We start from the raw sequence: 17,817 nt of genomic DNA, 5'->3' as shown, positions 1-17,817 counted from the left end.
AGAATGGGAGAAAATGTTCCCAAATCTTGTATCTGATAAGGGACTTGTTTGAAAAATCTATAAAGAACTATTACAACTCAATAATAAAAAAAAGACAGCCCAATTTAAAAATGGGCAAAGGATCTGAATAGATCTCTCTCCAAAGAAGATATACAAATGGCGAATAAGCACATGAAAAGATGCTTAAAATCATTAGCCATCAGGGAATGCAAATCCGAACCACAATGAGATACCACTTCACATGGTAGGATGGCTATAATAACCAAACAGATAACAACAAGTGTTGACAAGGATGTGGAGAAATTGGAACTCTTATACATGGCTCGTGGGAATGTAAAATGGTCCAGCCACTGTGGAAAAGTCTGGCAGTTTCTTAAAAGGTTAAATATAGAATTAACCGTATGATCCGTAAATGAAAACATATGTCCATGCAAAAACTTGTGTAGTCACGTGTCACTTAACGACAGGGATACTTTCTGAGAAATGCATCGTTAGGCAGTTTCATCATTGTGTGAACATCATAGTGTGTACTTACACAAACCTAGATGGTATAGCCTACTACACATCTAGGCTATATGGTACTAATCTTAAGGGACCATTGTCGTATATGTGGTTCATCGTTGACCGAAGTGTTATGCAGCACATGACTGTACATGAATGTTTATAGCAGTATTATTCATAATAGCCAAAAAATGGAAAGAACCCAAATATCCATCAGCTGATGAATGGACAAATAAAATGTAGAATATCCATACAGAGAAATATTTGGTAACAAAAAGTCCTAATTCATGCTATGACATGGGTAAACCTTAAAAACATTGTGTTAGTGAAAGAAGCCAGTCACAAGGGACCACATATTGTGTGATTTTATTTATATGAAATGTCCAGAATAGGCAAATCTGTACACAAAAAGTAGATGAGCCTGGGGCTGTGGGGTGAGGCAGATGGGATTAGGGTGTGATGGCTAAGTATGGGGTTTCTTTTTGGGGTGATGAAAATGTTCTAAAATTGATTTGAGAGATGGTTGCCCAGCTCTGTGAATATACTAAAATCCTCTGAGTTGTGCTCTATATGGGTGAATTTTATGGTATGTGAATTGTATCTCAATAAAACTCTTTTAAAAGAAGAAGATTCCTATTGAAAACAGCAGATGGAAGCATAACCTTCAGACATTGGGAACTGAAGGGATGATCTTATGTACTGAATGGGGAAGTGGGGGTCTGAGTATCTGAGTTGTAGTCTTGGTTCTCCCATTAATTGTCTGCCTGATTTGGATCAATTACTTCTCTGTAGACTTCAGTGCCTTCATCTAAAAAATTAGAGTCAAACCAGTAGACATATACAGTCTTGTAGCTTTGAAATCCTGTGATTACATAAATGAGATATTATAAAGACGAAGTTCAATCAGGTCGTATATGTAGGTGAAAAGAAACTAGGCCATTGTGAAGTACTGTGGTAAAGCTGTAGATGTTCTACTGGAAGTCCTTGCTGAGAGACCCTAGGCCAAATCTGGTCTGAAAATAAATCTCATAGCTCAAGATCAGAGCTGCATTTCTATAAATTCAAAGCATAGGGATAGAAAGCATAGAGTTATAAGAAGTTCTTATGAAATGATCTAGTAACCTCTTTCATCCTTTATAGATTTTCTATACATGCCCTGAGCACATAGGTTTCACCCCTTTCCTTTAAGACCCTAGATGGCTATAATTAAAATGTACATCAAAATGAAATAAGTGAGGTTTTTTCCCTTTTATTAAGAGCCTTTTTCAGCTTGATGTTGTGCTTGTTGATATTATAATTCAACCAGTAAGCCTTTGTTGACCTGCTGCTTTGTGCTTAATTTAGTTGTAGCAGGATACGCAGTGGTGTTGGCAGTCTTTGAAGTGGTATGCCCTTCCTAAAGTATTTGAGAATTTATACCAGCTCCATAGAGAAATGGTCCAGAACTGGACTTAGAGAACCTAGATTGAGTCCTACCTCTGACATTTATTAACTACGATTTTTTCCCTCTTACCTATTTATTTTAATTCTAATATCCTCATCTGTAAAGTGGGAATTGGTCATCTAATGGTTAAGATTCAGTGCTCTCACTACCGTGGCCTGGGTTCATTTCTGGGTCAGGGAACCACACTACTCACATGTCAGTTGTCATACTGTGGCAGCTGTGTGTTGCTGTGATGCTGAAAGCTATGCCACTATTATTTTAAATACCAGCAGGGTCACCCATGGTGGAAAGGTTTTAGCAGAGCTTCCTTCCAGACTAAGACAGACTAGGAAGAAGGACATGGCCTCCCACTTCTAAAAAATTGGCTATAAAAACCCTATGGATAGGAGCAGAGCATTGTCTGATATAGCACTGAAAGGTGAGAGGATGGTGTGAAAAGATTGGGCAGGCTTCCACTCTGCTGTAGACTGGGTCACTAGCAGTTGGAATCCACTCAAGGGGGTTAACAACAACAACAAAGTGGGAATAATTGTAATTCCTATCCATCCCATATCATTAGTAGGCTTTTGTTGTTTGACATGGTGGATGTAAAAGCATTTTCTAAACTGAAAAATACTATACAAAGTTTTTTTTTTTAAAGGAAAGTTCATTTCTTGTTTTATGTGATACTCACAGCAACTCCTTTTCAGCTGGAGAGGCTGAGGCCTAGAGAAAAGTAAATTGTTCAAGGTTTCACGGCTGGAAAGTGGCAGAGATGCATGTGGAACTGTCCTCCTAAAGTATCTGTTACATCATAACATGCTATCTCTGTTAGTTGTTCTCAACCCACGTTACACATCTGACTCACTCGTAGTGCTTTTAAAAAATAGAGATGCCTAGATCCCACCCTGACTTTTGGAGCCGGAATTTCCAAAGGTGTAGTTTTGAGTCTCTTAAGATTTGGGAGATGAGAAAGAAGAGTTCTCTGTGGACTGTAATTGTGGTTGAGATTTGAGCTGGCAATGGGTAGAATGTCTGTGGGTATTACCTAATGCTGACCTCCAGCATGGCTGCAGCGTGTGCCTGGGGGAATGCATAAATGATTGGAAGAAGCTGCAACTGAGAGCTTGTAATAGGTGGCGCTGAGTTGCAGAATTCCATGTGGGAAAGCCTGGTTCCTGTGGTTAGGATCTGGAGCCTTTGGTTTATTCTAAGAAGTCCTGAAGCATTTAGTTTGGAATCCTTTTCTGACTGCATTTCTACAACCACAGTGGAATTCTCCGAGCTTGGGAAGAGTTTAGCAAAGTTAATTTTAAAACTGGACTACGTCAGGTTTATCTCTCCAAGTTTGGAGTGTTTTACTGCCTTGAGCTCAGATTAGCTCAGCTGACCAAATGAGAGGTACTTCCTAAAAATAAATCTTTTAAAAAAATAAATAAGGCCAGTGATTTGTGCCGAAACTTGGATGGCTGTACCGCAACATAGGATTCTGCAGTGTCAGCCTTATTTGCCATGCTATCAGAAGCCAAATAGACGAGGCCAAAGACAGGGTTAAAGTTAGGATGAGTGAGGTTGCAGGCTTCTTTTCCACTTTATTTCCTCCATCCTATGGTCTCTAGTTACATGAAATCAGGAGGATTCTTTCTTCTTTCTCCTCAGCCACAGTTTTTCTGTCTTAATGAGCGGGGAGAGGAAACTTTACTCTGACACTTTCTTATGATAAACTCGTCTTTGTAAAGCTCTTTAGCTTACAAAGCACATACGTTTTCTTTACCTTAATTGATCCTCAAAATAATAATGAAAATAGTAGTAGTAATAAACAGTAATAACGCAATAGTAATAACCATAAAATAGTAACAACAATAATCCAGCTATTTATTTATTTATTTATTTATTTTGAGTAAGATTAGCCCTGAGTTAACTACTGCTAATCCTCTTTTTGCTGAGGAAGGCTGGCCATGAGCTAACATCTGTGCCCATCTTCCTCTACTTTATACATGGGATGCCTACCACAGCATGGCATGCCAAGTGGTGCCACGTCTGCAACTGGGATCTGAACTGGCGAACCCCAGGCCGCCGAGAAATGGAACGTGTGAACTTAACCACTGTGCCACCAAGCCAGCCCCCCAGCTACTATTTATTGAATGCCTATTAGTTACTATACATTATATTAGGAGCTTTGATGTTTGTGAAATATACCAGTCCTTTCAGGTAGATAAATATTTCATTTTGTAAACAGTAAACTGAGGTTCATAGTGATTAAGTAACTTACCCAAGGTCATCTTGTTAGGGAGTGGCTGAGCTGGGATTTGATCAGCTCTATCTGTGTGATTCCAAGGACCTTTCTGCTGTACAACACTGATACTCTTGGGCTCAGAGAGTCAGCGACTTGCCCAAGGTTACATGCTGCATAGTTGCAGTGCATGGAGTCTGAATTTGGACCATTGTCTCTTGACTTCTGGACTGTGCTCTTTCATTCTTCTAAGTCCTCAGACACCATGTAGTGTTTGAAGGCTCCCATCCTAGAGATGTTGAGACTAATGCCTTTAGTAGAACTGATTTTGTTACTTCTTTTAAATTATTTTAAAACAATTTGCATTTAATGATATCCATTCTATCACGCACTGGCATACTCACTTAGTCTGCGATATGGGGAAGGCACAGTGATTGTGGAAGAACCTATGTTGGCACAGTGAATATAGAAGAACTTGAGGTTATCACCATTGCCCATTCCTGACTTTGTGATGTTTGGTAAGTTGCTCTACCTTTCTTAGTCTCAATTATCTTACCTGTAATATGGGTACATCATAATATTTATCTCATAGAGTTGCTGAAAGGATTATAAGACCAAAGATGCAAAAAAATGTTATACAAACTACAGCCTTGTTAAGATTTGGTAGTAGTTTTGGTGGCTGTTATTGCTTGTAGTCTTGGTTTTCTTTTGGAATCTGTGATTAACACTTGAGTTGTTATGAGATTTACAAAATAACAACTCTTAACAGAGTTCCTCCAAGATAGAATTAAAGAATGGTCCTGTGGTAAAATACCTTTCTCTTCCCACATATAGGCTATATTTCCTGTTGGTTTAGACAGGGCTAATGGAAAGACCAGATTAAATAATTTTGTGCACTGAAGAATAAGCAGACCCAAGGACAGGTTTCCCAAGAAGTTCTCAAGAGTTCTCTGTAATGTGAGAAGCAGGATTCTAAGCTCTGGATATGGACCTGGACCTCTGGAACAAATACTATGTTTGAAACTGAGGCCAAATAGGTAAGCCTCTTAAAACTACCAATCTGAGATACTCTTCATTTCTTTCTTACTCTGACTTTCTCCCTTTTCCTATTCCTTTCATTTTTTCCCCTCTTCCTTCTCTTCTTCTGTGTTCTCTTAATTCACTTATATAGTTGCTGTCAACAGGGTTGGAAGCATTGATGTACATATGATATACTAGGAGTTAGGCTTGGCAAACAACATGTTCAAGATTTTCTGAGGAAGTAACAATTTAAAATATTTAAAATAGGGATTTGGTTCCTATTACAACGTGCCCACTTACTTGTTGTGTGACCTTGGACAACTCCCTGAACTTCTCTAGGCTTCAATTTCTTTCTCATCCATAAAATGAATAAATTGGACTAAATGCTCTTTAAAGTCATATGTAGCTCATGAACCAGGATTCTTGTAGGTTTTTCCACTGCATAGAAAAATGCACACTTCAGAAGTATACAGCTCAATGAATTATCACATTGACCACACCTGTATGGCTATTACCTTGACCAAAAATGCCTCCTGCATTTTCCCTTCTAGGCACCAACATCTCTCTCTTTCCCAAAAATCATCATAAATGAGTTTGCCTGTGTTTTGAGCTTGCTGTATGTAGAATCATACAGTGTATATTTTCTTTGCCTTCATTTGATTAACATTGTTTATAAGATTTATGTGTGTTTTTACATACAGCTGTAGTTCATTTTCATTGCTGTATAATATTCTCTGATAGGAATATTTTCCACTGTACTATTGATGAGCATAAGGTTGATTTCAGTAATAGACTATTATGAGTAATGTTTTCTGACCATTCTTGTGCATGTCTTTATACATTTCTGTTCACACATTTCTGTTGGGTACATATGCATAGTGAAATTGCTGGATCATGGAGATACTTATGCTAAACTTTGGTAGATAATACCAAAGGTTCAAAGTTCAAGCACACAGTTCAATTTATATTCCCACCAGCACTGCCTAAGAGTTGCACTTACTCCACTTTTTGTCACCGCTTAGTATTGTCGGTCTTTAATGAGGTTGAGCAACTTTTCATGTTAATTGGCCATTTGGGTATATTTTTTTGTGAAGTGCCCGTTCAAGTCTTTTGCACATTAAAATTTTTTTCTTACTGATTTGCAGGAGTTCTTATCTAGACATGTCTTTTGTCAGTTGTATATGTTGCAAATGTCTTCTTTTATGCTCTTAATCGTGTCTTTGATAGATGCATGACATGGTATCTTCAATAGAATTTTAGTATAGTCACATGCCCAGAAACTGATGATTGGATAAAGAAGATGTGGTATATATACACAATGGAATACTACTCAGCCATAAAAAAAGACGAAATTGGCCCATTCACAACAATGTGGATGGACCTCGAGGGCATTATGTTAAGCGAAATAAGTCAGTCAGAGAAAGACGAACTCTATATGACTCCACTCATAGGTGGAAATTAGTATATTGAGAAGGAGATCTGATCGGTGGTTACCAGGGAAAAGGGGGGGTGGGGGGAGGGCACGGAGGGGGAAGTGGTGTACCCACAACATGACTAACAAAAATGTACAACTGAAATTTCACAAGCTTGTAAACCATCATAACATTAATAAAAAAAAAAAAAAAGAATTTTAGTATAGTCAAATTTATTAATTATTTCCTTTCTATTGCTTTCTCTTCTATTCTTGAAACCTTTACCTACTCTAAGGTATGAAGATTTTTCTCCTGTTTGAATTTTACATGTTCATATACATGATCATATTATCTGTAAATTGTGATTGTTTTGTTTCTGTCTTTCTAACTCTTCCACTTTTATTTCTTTTTCTTTCCTAATTGCCCTGGCTAATAACTTCAGTACTGTGATGACACAGAAGTGGTGACAGGGAATGTCTTTGTCTTATTTCTAATCTCAGAGGAAAAACTGTCAACATTTCCCCATTAAGTATGAGCTTTCTCTGGTGTTTTTCTAATTAGCTTTTATTAAATTAAGTAAATCCCTCATAATTCTAGTTTGCTAAGACGTTTTAATCACAATTGGATACCAATTTTAGCAAATGCTTTTTCTACATTAATTGAAGTGATATATACATTTCCTCCTTTATTTTGTTGATAAGATAAATTTCATTCACTTTCTTAAGAAATTGAAATATAATTCACATGCTAAACAGTTCACCATCTCACAGTGTACAATTCACTGATTTTTAGTACATTCACAAGATTGTACAACCATCACAACTAATTCCAGTACATTTTCATTAACTAAAAAGAAACCCCTAAAACCCTAAAAAGAAAAAAGCATTAGTAGTTACTCATCATTTCCCTCTTCCCCCAACCCCCAGCAACCACTCACCTACCTTCTGTGTATGGATTTGTCTTTTCTGGACATTTTATATAAATGTGATCATACGCTATGTGGCATTTTGTGACTGACTACTTTCACTTTGCATAATATTTTTAAGGTTCATCCATGTTGTAGTATGGATCAAGACTACATTTCTTTTTATGGCCAGATAACAATTTTGTTGTATGAATATACCACATTTTATTTATCCATTCATTAGTTGAGGGAAATTTGAGTTTCCACTTTTTGACTGTTTTGAATAATGCTGCCATGAACATTCACTTACAAGTTTTTGTGTAGACATCAGTTTTTATCAGATCCCTCTAGACTTGTACTTCTAGTCACCATAAAAAAATTTTGCCAGCAGCAGCACTAGTCCCAGGAAGCCTGCTGTTTGTGGCCTTGGGATATGGGACCACCAGGATCCTGAGTTTGCTTTATTTTCTCCATTACATCTTCCCTCAGCCCCAAGCTCAGAGTACATCCCTAGTAAGAGTTTGTAAAATTTGGCTGACTTGCTAGGCAATTGGAAAGCTCGGACAAAGATGACTGTTTACTCCTCTGGGCCTTTGTTTATTCTGGTTCTTTCTGGAATGCCCTTCTCCATCTCTGCCTGGCCAACTCCTGTTTATCCTTGATGAGTTCTTTCAGATATTATTTTCTCCAGAAAGGTGATCTATTATCTACCTTCCTCTATAGCCTGAGCATGGACATTGACCTGTTCTGCAGATTGAAGACTTGAACTCAGAGAAAGAAAGTGACTTTCCCAGGGTCATAATGTGAGTTAATGGCAAAGATAATACTGGATTCATCTTTTGACTCCTAGACCAGGACAGATTTCTTTTAATTCCCTGACTTTAATCTTCTCAGCTGTAAAATGGGGATAATCCACGCTCTCTGGTTCCTGGGGTTGTTGTGAGGAGCCAGTGAGACAGTGACTGCGAAAGGGCCTTGTGAAGGGCTATACACATGTGAGGGAGGTGATTGTTTTCCAGAAAGGGATTTACTGAGTGCCAGGTGACTCTTTTGACTTCATGGCTTCTCTACTTGTCTCCTTTCCTGCCTCAGGTATCCTGTTTCCTACTGGTGGTCCCCAGTCAGTGAGTACTCAGCCTAAATTGCATAGCACTCAGGATCTATCCTGCCAGTTAGGTTTCCTTTTATTTCCCTCCCCTCCCACTTCAGCCCAGCCCTTCCTCTTCTTATACCCCAGGTCTGGTCTATGTTAAACGGTTATTTCAGTCAGTAGTTGCTTCCAGTCAAATCAGTCAGTAGGGCCAGGGGATATCATAAAGGATAAAAGACTTGCCAATGCAGGGCAAGTCAGTTTACTTCTTAGGGCCTCTTTCCTCAGGGAGTGGAATAACATAGTCTCTAAGGTCACTTCCTAATATTTTCTGGGGTGTTGTTGAACTAAGTAAGCTTTGTGTTTGGTCCTACTTAAGATTCAGAAGTATAATGATCATAATTAGAAGCTATGATTTTGGTTCTTAAGAAGCTTACATTTTAGGTAAGGAGGTAGCTCTTAAAAACAGCAAGGAATCATACAAGACAGGAAATGACTAAATGCATGGTAGTGTGGCCGACTCAGTGTCTTGGGAATTCACAGAGGGAGGAAAGGTTAGGAAATCCTTCCTGGAATAAGCAGGACTTGAACCAGTCTTTAAAAGATGGCTAGGAATTTGACAGGGAGAATAAGAGGAAGAGCATTCCAAGCAAGGAGAAGAAAAAGTGAGCAAAAACTTGGAGGTGGGAATACGGGAGGTATATGCAAAGGTCACAGAGTTCAGAGTGGCCTGTGGAAGCAGAGCCACCTTTAGCATTAGCCTGTATCTTGATGTGTTAGATGATTTCACTTCCCTGGAGCTTTTTTCTATAGACTGTTCATCCTATAAGCCACTCTCTTTCTGTGTTTCCATTACCAAAGTTCCTTTTGTATTTGACATTTCATGCCTATTATACAGTATATTAATAAGACATAGTAGAAATAATATATGAAAATATAATAAGATATATAAATATAAAACAAACATATAACTAAAATGTAAAAATAGCGTAATTGTTCTTCCATACAATCTTTTAAGTGACTAGATCAGAGGAAATTTAGGAACAGAAAGCAATTCCAAAGCCCTGCAGTATGTCCCATGCCTTCCAGCTATGAGTAGGACAGGTGGACTTATGTCATAAATGGCTGCTTAATTTGGGCCCTGGTAAACCCTTAGCCTTCCCTGTCTCAAAGCAGCTGCTTCTGGAAGAGAAATTTCCTAGTGCATACATGGTTTAAACCCTAGCAGTTGGCATGTAGGCAGATGGTTCTCATTAAGATACTAGGAAAGAAGCTTTGGAATCAGACCCGGGTTCAAATCCCATCTATTACTAGCTGTGTGAACTTGAGCAAATTATTTAACTGTTTTTTGGTTTCCTCTTCTGTAAAATGACAGTAGTAATAATCTATCTCATAGGACTGTAAGAATTAAGGAAAATAATGTGTGTTACGGTATCTTATACATGGTCAGTTCTTATTTAATATTATTTCTTCTCTTCATTATAGCAAAGTATGTTTTCTTGACTCAACTTGAAATTCATTGGGGGAGATACACAAGTAGAATGTAAAGGGTCTTGGCTTTGAAGCGAGACCTTTGAATTTTAATTACTCCAATAACTGTAGGCAAGTCTGTGCTTCAGTTTCCTAATTTACAAATAAAAATTGCCTCTCAGGATTGTGGTGATATGAAGTACCTATTAAAACCTGTGGGATGCCATGACAAGAGGAAACCTAGCTACAGAGCTTTGAGAGGGCTCCTCTTTCTGTTTTCATAGACTCACAGAATGTAGGAATTGGGAAAAATCCTTAGGATCATCTAGTCCCTTTTCCCTATTGTTAAGATGGGAAAGCTGAGAACCTGGACTATGTTGTGTTGGTGGAGGCAAAACTGGCCTGGACTCTAGACCTTCTTGTTCTTTGCCCCCATTTTGCTGCCTTTCATCAGGGTTATCCTGGGTCTGTGGAGACATTAGGACTTCAGAATTTCTTTTGGCCAATGTGCTGAGCTCCCACAGAGCAGGGTTTTAAAACAGGGCTGATGGCAGCTGGGTAACTAGGATTGTGAAAGTAAGGTCAGAGCTGGTAAAAATGAAACATTTATTCCTGCCCTGGAGAGAATTTGCATGTCTTAGGCAGATTCCTTAGACTCTTTGCCAGGTTGAGTTAGGTGTCTGGTCATTTGTTCCTTTCTTCACTCACTGTCTGAGCACTTATTTTGTGCCAGGCATGTGCTAGCTGTTGGGGATCCCATAATGAATTGAATATGGCCCCTGCACTTGGAACTCAGTCTGGTTGGGAAGATAAACCCTTAAAATAGACCATTACTATAATGGTGCTATGGGAACAGAAGTGAGGGTGAAGAGCTGCCCAACCTAGAGATCAGGGAGGACTTCACAGAAGAGATGACCTTTAAGCTGAGATCGGAAAAGGATAAATAAAAGGCTTTGTGTGGTGAGGTGGCAAGGGAAGAGAAAGGGAAAAGCAGGAGTCATGGGCAAAGGGTGTAGCTTGAGAAAATGTGCAAAGGTGTGAAAGAGCCCATTATGTTTGGTGAGCCATAACTTTTGGTATAGAGTGTATGAAACATATGTAGTGGGAGATGAAAGAGAGGGTGCAATTCTGTAGAGCAGAGCTTATCAAAATTTTATGAAAGGTACACAGATTTCCTATATACCTCTTGTGCCCACGTACACTTGACCTTCTCCACTATCAACATCTTGTGCAAGGGTGGTATATGTGTCACAATCAATGAACCTACATCAACACATCATATTCACCTTAAGTCCGTATTTTACATTAGAGTTCACTCTTGGTGTTGTACATTCTATAGGTTTTGACAAATGCGTAATGGCATATATCCACCATTATAGTATTATACAGAATAGTTTTACTGCCCTAAAATTCCTCTAATTCTCTGCTAATTCATCCCTCCCCCCAACTCCTGCCAACCGCTGATTCTTATACTGTGTCCATAGTTTTGCCTTTTCTGGAATGTCATATAGTTGGAATCACACAGTATGTAGTCTTTTCAGATTGGTTTCTTTCACCTACTAATGTGTATTTAAGGTTCCTCATTATCTTTTCATGGCTTGACAGCTCATTTCTTTTTAGTGCTGAATAATATTCCATGTTCTGGATGTACCACAGTTCATTTATCCATTCACCTACCAAAGGACATCTTGGTTGCTTCCAAGTTTTGGTAATTATGAATAAAGCCGCTGTAAACATCCATGTGCAAGTTTTTGTGTAAACATAAGTTTTCAGCTCATTTAGGTAAATACCATGGAATGTGACTGCTGGATTGTATGGTAAGAGAATGTTTAATTTTGTAAGAAACTGCCAACCTGTCTTCCAAAGCAACTGTACCATTTTGCATTCTCACCAGCAATGAAAATTCTTGTTGCTCCACAACCTTGTTGGCATTTGGTGTTGTCACTTTTGGATTTTAGCCATTCTAATAGGTGTATAGTGGTATTTCATTGTTGTTTTAATTTGCAATTCCCCAATGACATACAATGGTGAGCATTTTTTCATCTGTATATCTTCTTTGGTGAGGTATCTGTTCAGGTCTTTTGGCCATTTTATTAATTGGGTTATTTGTTTTCTTATTGTTGAGTTTTAAGAGTTCTTTGTATATTTTGGATATCAGTCCTTTATCAGAAGTATCTTTTGCAAATATTTTCTTCCTGTCTGTGGTTTGTCTTCTCATTCTCTTGATTGTCAAACTTTTACATGCACGTGAATCATTTGGGATCTTATTAAAATTCAGATTCTGATTCAGTAGGTCTGGGGTGGAGCTTGAGATTCTACATTGCCAACAATCTCCCAAGTGGTGCTGATGCTGCTTTGAATAGCAAGGCTATGTATAAATCATCCTGCTGTTTGCATTGGAGGGGACCAGAATGCAGGTGACAGATTACTGTTAGAATGATTCAGGCCACAGAGAGCAATGCCTGAAATAGGGTGGTAGCAATGAAGAAAAGAAGATGGAGAAGAGTGGATAAATTTAATCACTGTATAGAGGATAAAATCATTAATAACTTCGGAACTGGAATGCACTGGGAGAGAGGAAAGAGAACATAATCATGAGCAGCAGCAATCCGTAAGAGGCAGAGTGACAAAATAGAAAGATCTTGGGGCTGGGAGTCTGCAGACCTCATTTCTCAGGTCCCAGATCTGCTTCTAACTTGCTCTGTGACCTTGGGGAGGTTACTTAATTCTTGGAACCTCTGTTTCTTCTTCTGTCCAATGGGCACCATAGTCACTGCCCTGCTTGTTACACAGTTGTTTTGAGGCTCTAATGAATATATGTGAAAGTGCTTTGTTAACACTAGAGCATGAGACAAATGAAGGTGGTTATTGTAATTATTATGAAATGTACATCTATTGTAAAGTGCTGTAGGGTATACTGCTACTTTCTTTTCCTGTAGGACTATTCAGTCTTGTTGTGAGGCTCAGATATGTCAACCTGGAAAGGCAATAGAACGAGTGGATCATATAAATGCAGCCCAGCTATTTCTGGGCATTGGAACCTTAACCGTAGATTTGGGCCTGATTTTAGCCTGTGGGCTTCACCTCATATTTTTAATTGATCTCCAAGGATAGGCCCAGACAAACCTGGCATTTAGGTCCTGTGTGACCCCAGCCAAGTTCTCAGATACTCATCAGTGAATTTTTTTGGAGGTAAATTTTGGGCTTCTAGTCTTCATTCCTGAGCTTTGCTGGTGTATGATCCTAGGCGTTTCTAGGAAGGAAAATGTCTAGCTTGTCATGGAGCCAAAGATTTCGTGCCATGACTGTGGCAGTGAGGAGAGTAACTTCTCCTACAAGGAGAAAACTCTGATGGTTGTCTTGAAAGATTGGTAGGAGGGAAGACCAGAGACTCAGGGATCCTGGGCTTTCCTAACTGACTTGCCTTAAAGAGGGGATATTCTAGTCTTGCTTCACAGGCCTCCATGGTATTTAAGGTTTGCCTAGATGGCCACAGTCTAATACTTTTAGGACAACTTGTCACTGAAACTCAGGAATGGTCAAGCAAATTGTTAAAAAAAAGTACTTGTTTCCTTATGTATAAAATGGGTGTATTAATATCTGTTTTGCAGAGTTGCACGAATATTTGGTGAAATACTGTATACAAAATTCTTAGCATATGCCTGGCACATGGTAAGAGCTTAATGAATGATAGCTTTTGCAATTAGCCTCTAAACCCAGTTCCCCCAGGTGATGTGTGGGGAGTTCCCTGTGAGTCTTTAGACCAGATGGCCCTCTCCTCTTCCACTTCCCTAGGATTTATTATTTATTTATTTATTTTTTGCTGAGGAAGATTGTCACTGAGCTAACATCTATGCCAGTCTCCCTCTATTTTATATGTGGGATGCCTCCACAGCATGGTTTGATGGGATCTGAACCTGTGAAGCCCAGGCCACTAAAGCAGAACTCGCAAACCTAACCACTATGCAACTGGGCCAGCCCCTCCGTAGGGTATTGAAGGAGGAGGAGCCCTGGCTGGAAGAAGGAGGAGGGTTTCTGCAGGTGTTCAAAATCTTGGCTCGGTAGGTCCCCGTCTAGGAAGAAGAATTCTCTGGCTGAGCCTTGGAAGGTATTTAAGCCTGTTGCAGCTGGGTTGTGTTTGCAGATGCCTGCTGAGGTCTAGCTGATACCAAGAACTTGAAACTCCTTTTAGTTGGAAGAGGGTTAGTTTCCTAGGGCTGCTGTAACAAAGTACCACAAACGAGGTGGCTTAAACAGCAGAAATTTATTATTTCAGTTCTGGAGGGTAGAAGTCTAAGATCAAGGTGTCTGCAGGGTTGGTTCCTTCTGAGGGCTATGAGGAAAAATCTATTCCATGCTTCTCCACCAGCTTCCGGTGGTTTGCTGGCAATATTTGGTGTTTCTTGGCTTTAAGAAGCATCACTCTGATTTCTGCCTTCATCTTCATATGGTGTTCTCCTTGTGTGCGTCTGTCTCCAAATTTCCCCTTTTTATAAGGACACCAGTCTTATTGGATTAGGGGCCCACCCTACTCTGGTATGACCTAATCATAACTAATTACATCTGCCATGACCCAAATATTTCCAAATAAGGTCACATTTTGAGGTACTTGGAGTTAGGACATGGAAATTTTGGGGGGACTCAATTCAGCCCCTAACAAGGGTACTTCAGCACTACAATGATGGAAGAGGGATGACTACAAGTATTTGGACTTAATGATCCTTTAAGGTCCTAGCCCAGGGAGGCAGTGTCGCATAGTGGCGTAGAGCTTGGGCTGTGGGCCAGACTGCCTGGGTCTGGGTCTGGGTGCTGCCAACTACTAACTGTGTGTCCTTGGGCAAGTAATTTAACCTCTGTGCTTCAGATTTTTATCTGCAAAATAAGGCTAATTGCACCTAACTGATAGGGTTGCTAAAGTAAATTAATACGTGTAAAGAACTTGAACCATTGCCTGGTAAATACCTGATAAAATATTAGTGATTCATATTATCAAAACAACTTCCAAATCTAAAATTCTGTAATTTAGAGAACTTTAAAGCAACCCATAACCAAGGACCAAAGAAGTGGGATGCAGGTTACAGAAGCTCATAGAATGTAGGATGCCAGGGCTGGAAGGGTCTTTAAAGACAATCTGTTCAAGCCTTCTCTTTTTACAGATGAGGAAATCAGGGTTCAGAAAAAGGAAGTGACTTTCCCTGGATCAAATGGCTCATTAGTAGTAGAATCAGGACTACTAACTCTGATGAATGATCTTCGTGCTCCTCCATTACTTTAGTTTAACAAAAAATTAAGTATTTAATCATATATTGAACATCTACTCCAATCTAAGTCTGGTGATGGGCTCCGTAAGTACATATGTGAAGTAGACAGTCGTTGGCCTTTAAAGGAGCCTACAGCTCAGCAAAGAGTTAAAAAAGCCTAAAAGTGTAATAATGTCCCTGTCTTTTATTTCCTTTCCCCTGTTTCTTTTGCAGCAAATAAAAAGAAGGAGAAGGAACGGCCAGAGATTTCTCTTCCTTCGGATTTTGAGCACACGATTCACGTTGGTTTTGATGCTGTCACAGGGGAATTTACAGTAAGTCCTGGGTCACAGGAAGACCGTTGGTCTTTCAGAGTTCTGGCTGTGCACTGTTAGATTCAGTCCTTCCTAGTCTTCCTGATGTTTCTGTCTTTGCCTAAGATCCTCATTACTATCTTCTTATATTCATGAGAGGAAAATTACATTTCCTCATCTCCAAAATTATACCAGAGAAACCTTTGAATCTTCATTCCTTAAATAGACCTCTGTTAAGTGGCCCCTTGGTGGCAGGCTCTGCGCTGGGCACTGATGATACAGAGACAAATCAGACATGCTTCCTTCTCTAAAGGAGGAATAGCCTGGTAAAGGAGAAGACATCTCAAGAAATGACTAATACAGTGAGATAGGTATTATAAAGGAGGCTTGTGTAGAGCTCTGAGGGTGTATAGAGAAAGGAATGACTAACCCTGTCTTTAGCTGTTAGCAGGTATCAGAGTTAACTCTGCTTTTTCCTTCAGGGTCCCGTCTGACTGTGCCTTCCTGACATGAAAGCCTTATATGTGTCTCTTATAGGGGATGCCAGAGCAGTGGGCCCGTTTGCTTCAGACGTCAAATATCACTAAGTCGGAGCAGAAGAAAAACCCACAGGCTGTTCTGGATGTACTGGAATTTTATAACTCAAAGAAGACTTCCAACAGCCAGAAGTACATGAGCTTTACAGGTACAGGGATTGGATCCAGGGCAGTCTAGGAGAAAAGGGTTTTCATATGGGTGGAAAAGCTCCACGTGCCTATTGTCACTGGGTGAGGGAAGAAAGTATTGGAAAGAGTGGAGATGGCACCTTCACTAAGATGGAATTTTGGAATTCGAGAGCCAAGATGATGGGTTTTTGTATTAAACTTAAGCCTTTACTCTGAAACTGCACATTTTTTTAAAGTAGCGTGATATTATATAGAAAGAACATAGGCTTTGTGCTAGAAGATCTAGATTCTGACACTCATGAGGTTCTAACAGTAACTTCATTTCTTTGAACCTCAAAATAGGAATGATTCCTATCTCGAGACGTTGTAGTGAGGAATAATTGAGCTCATTGATGTGAAAGTTCTTTGCAGATTGTAAAACAGCACCATAGAAATGTAGCTATTGTTATCATTATTATTTTTAATATCATTAAGTTATTTAATAACACATTTAATGTGTATCTTTTAAGTAGGCAAGCCCAATTTCTTCCTCAAGGGACTAATTTTTATCAGTCAAATGAAAAACAGGCCAGTGATAATAAATGCTCTTTAGATGTACTCTCTCTCTCTATATAAAAGGAGCTGTGTTTTTAATAGCAGAATTGGGGTTAGAATCCAGGTCCCCTAATTCCTATACCAGCACCTTTTGAGTTTACTACTTGCCTCTGGTACCTCTATTTGGAGCACCTCTTTCCATAGCAGAGAGATTTTTCTTTTCCTAGATAAGTTAGGAGAATGCCTACCTTTCTGGAAACTTGCCTTTTATATAGCATCTTAGAGTGTTAGAGCAAGAACTATCCTTAGTATACACCACTTTCAGTTCCCCCTTATTTTGCAGACATTAAAGCCAAAAAGGCCTTTCTAACATGGCTCAATCAGTGGCAGAGGTGGTCTCTCAGATCCGAGTCCAGTGCTCTTTCCAGTGTTCGTGCTGTCTCTTTCAAAGGGCAGTGTTGTTGGGGAAGGTGAAAACCAGGATGAACTAGCTAATTTTAAAGGATGCTTTCCCCAGCGAGTATCTGGCTTGTATCAAAGGGCACAGATGGTGAGGATAACAGACTGCAGCTTTGCTCATGATTCATGGTGGTGCCCAGGAGAGGGTCATGCATGTTCCCAGCAGTATTTCCTTCCCCACGTCTGGCCCCGCTGGGTCTGTCTCACTTCTTCCATTGGGGGACTGGGTCATTCCAAGGAGGAATTGGGGTTGAGGAGTGCTGGGTGGGGAAATTTTCTAGTCAGGAGATAGAGCTTGTGTTTTAAAGGGTTTGTCATGGAGACGTCAGATTAGAAGCTGGCTTTGAAAGCCTCAGCAGCAGTGTCTTTGGAAGAATCTCTGTTTTTATGTGTACATGTGTAAAGATGTGTACAGTGCCCTATAAATATTTGGAAGTATAGCTCTGTGGGTGTACATATGTTTGGAGCTAAAGTCCACTTAAGTATTCATGAATGAATATGTGTTTAGATACACACATTCAGATAGTTGTGTGTGTGTTCATCTGTGCATGC

At 39.5% G+C, this 17,817-nt stretch overlaps 1 protein-coding gene across 4 annotated transcripts in view; it reads left to right on the top strand.

Annotated features, from left to right (window-relative positions):
* Positions 1 to 17,817, top strand: part of PAK1 (p21 (RAC1) activated kinase 1) — a 133,363-nt gene that overhangs the window by 77,406 nt on the left and 38,140 nt on the right. For 3 of the 4 annotated variants that reach the window (XM_046685760.1, XM_046685762.1, XM_046685759.1), the window contains exons 3-4: positions 15,528 to 15,628; positions 16,145 to 16,292. In XM_046685760.1, coding sequence (XP_046541716.1) covers positions 15,528 to 15,628; positions 16,145 to 16,292 — 249 coding nt within the window. Of the gene's footprint in view, positions 1 to 4,991; positions 5,195 to 15,527; positions 15,629 to 16,144; positions 16,293 to 17,817 lie in introns of all 4 variants that reach the window. The other variant, XM_046685763.1, reaches the window with a different exon arrangement.

The sequence above is a fragment of the Equus quagga genome, chromosome 14 (genome assembly GCF_021613505.1).
Source record: "Equus quagga isolate Etosha38 chromosome 14, UCLA_HA_Equagga_1.0, whole genome shotgun sequence".
Classification (NCBI taxonomy): Eukaryota; Metazoa; Chordata; class Mammalia; order Perissodactyla; family Equidae; genus Equus; species Equus quagga.
The sequence above is the reverse complement of the archived record's forward strand: the minus strand, read 5'-3'. Positions and strand labels throughout refer to the sequence as shown.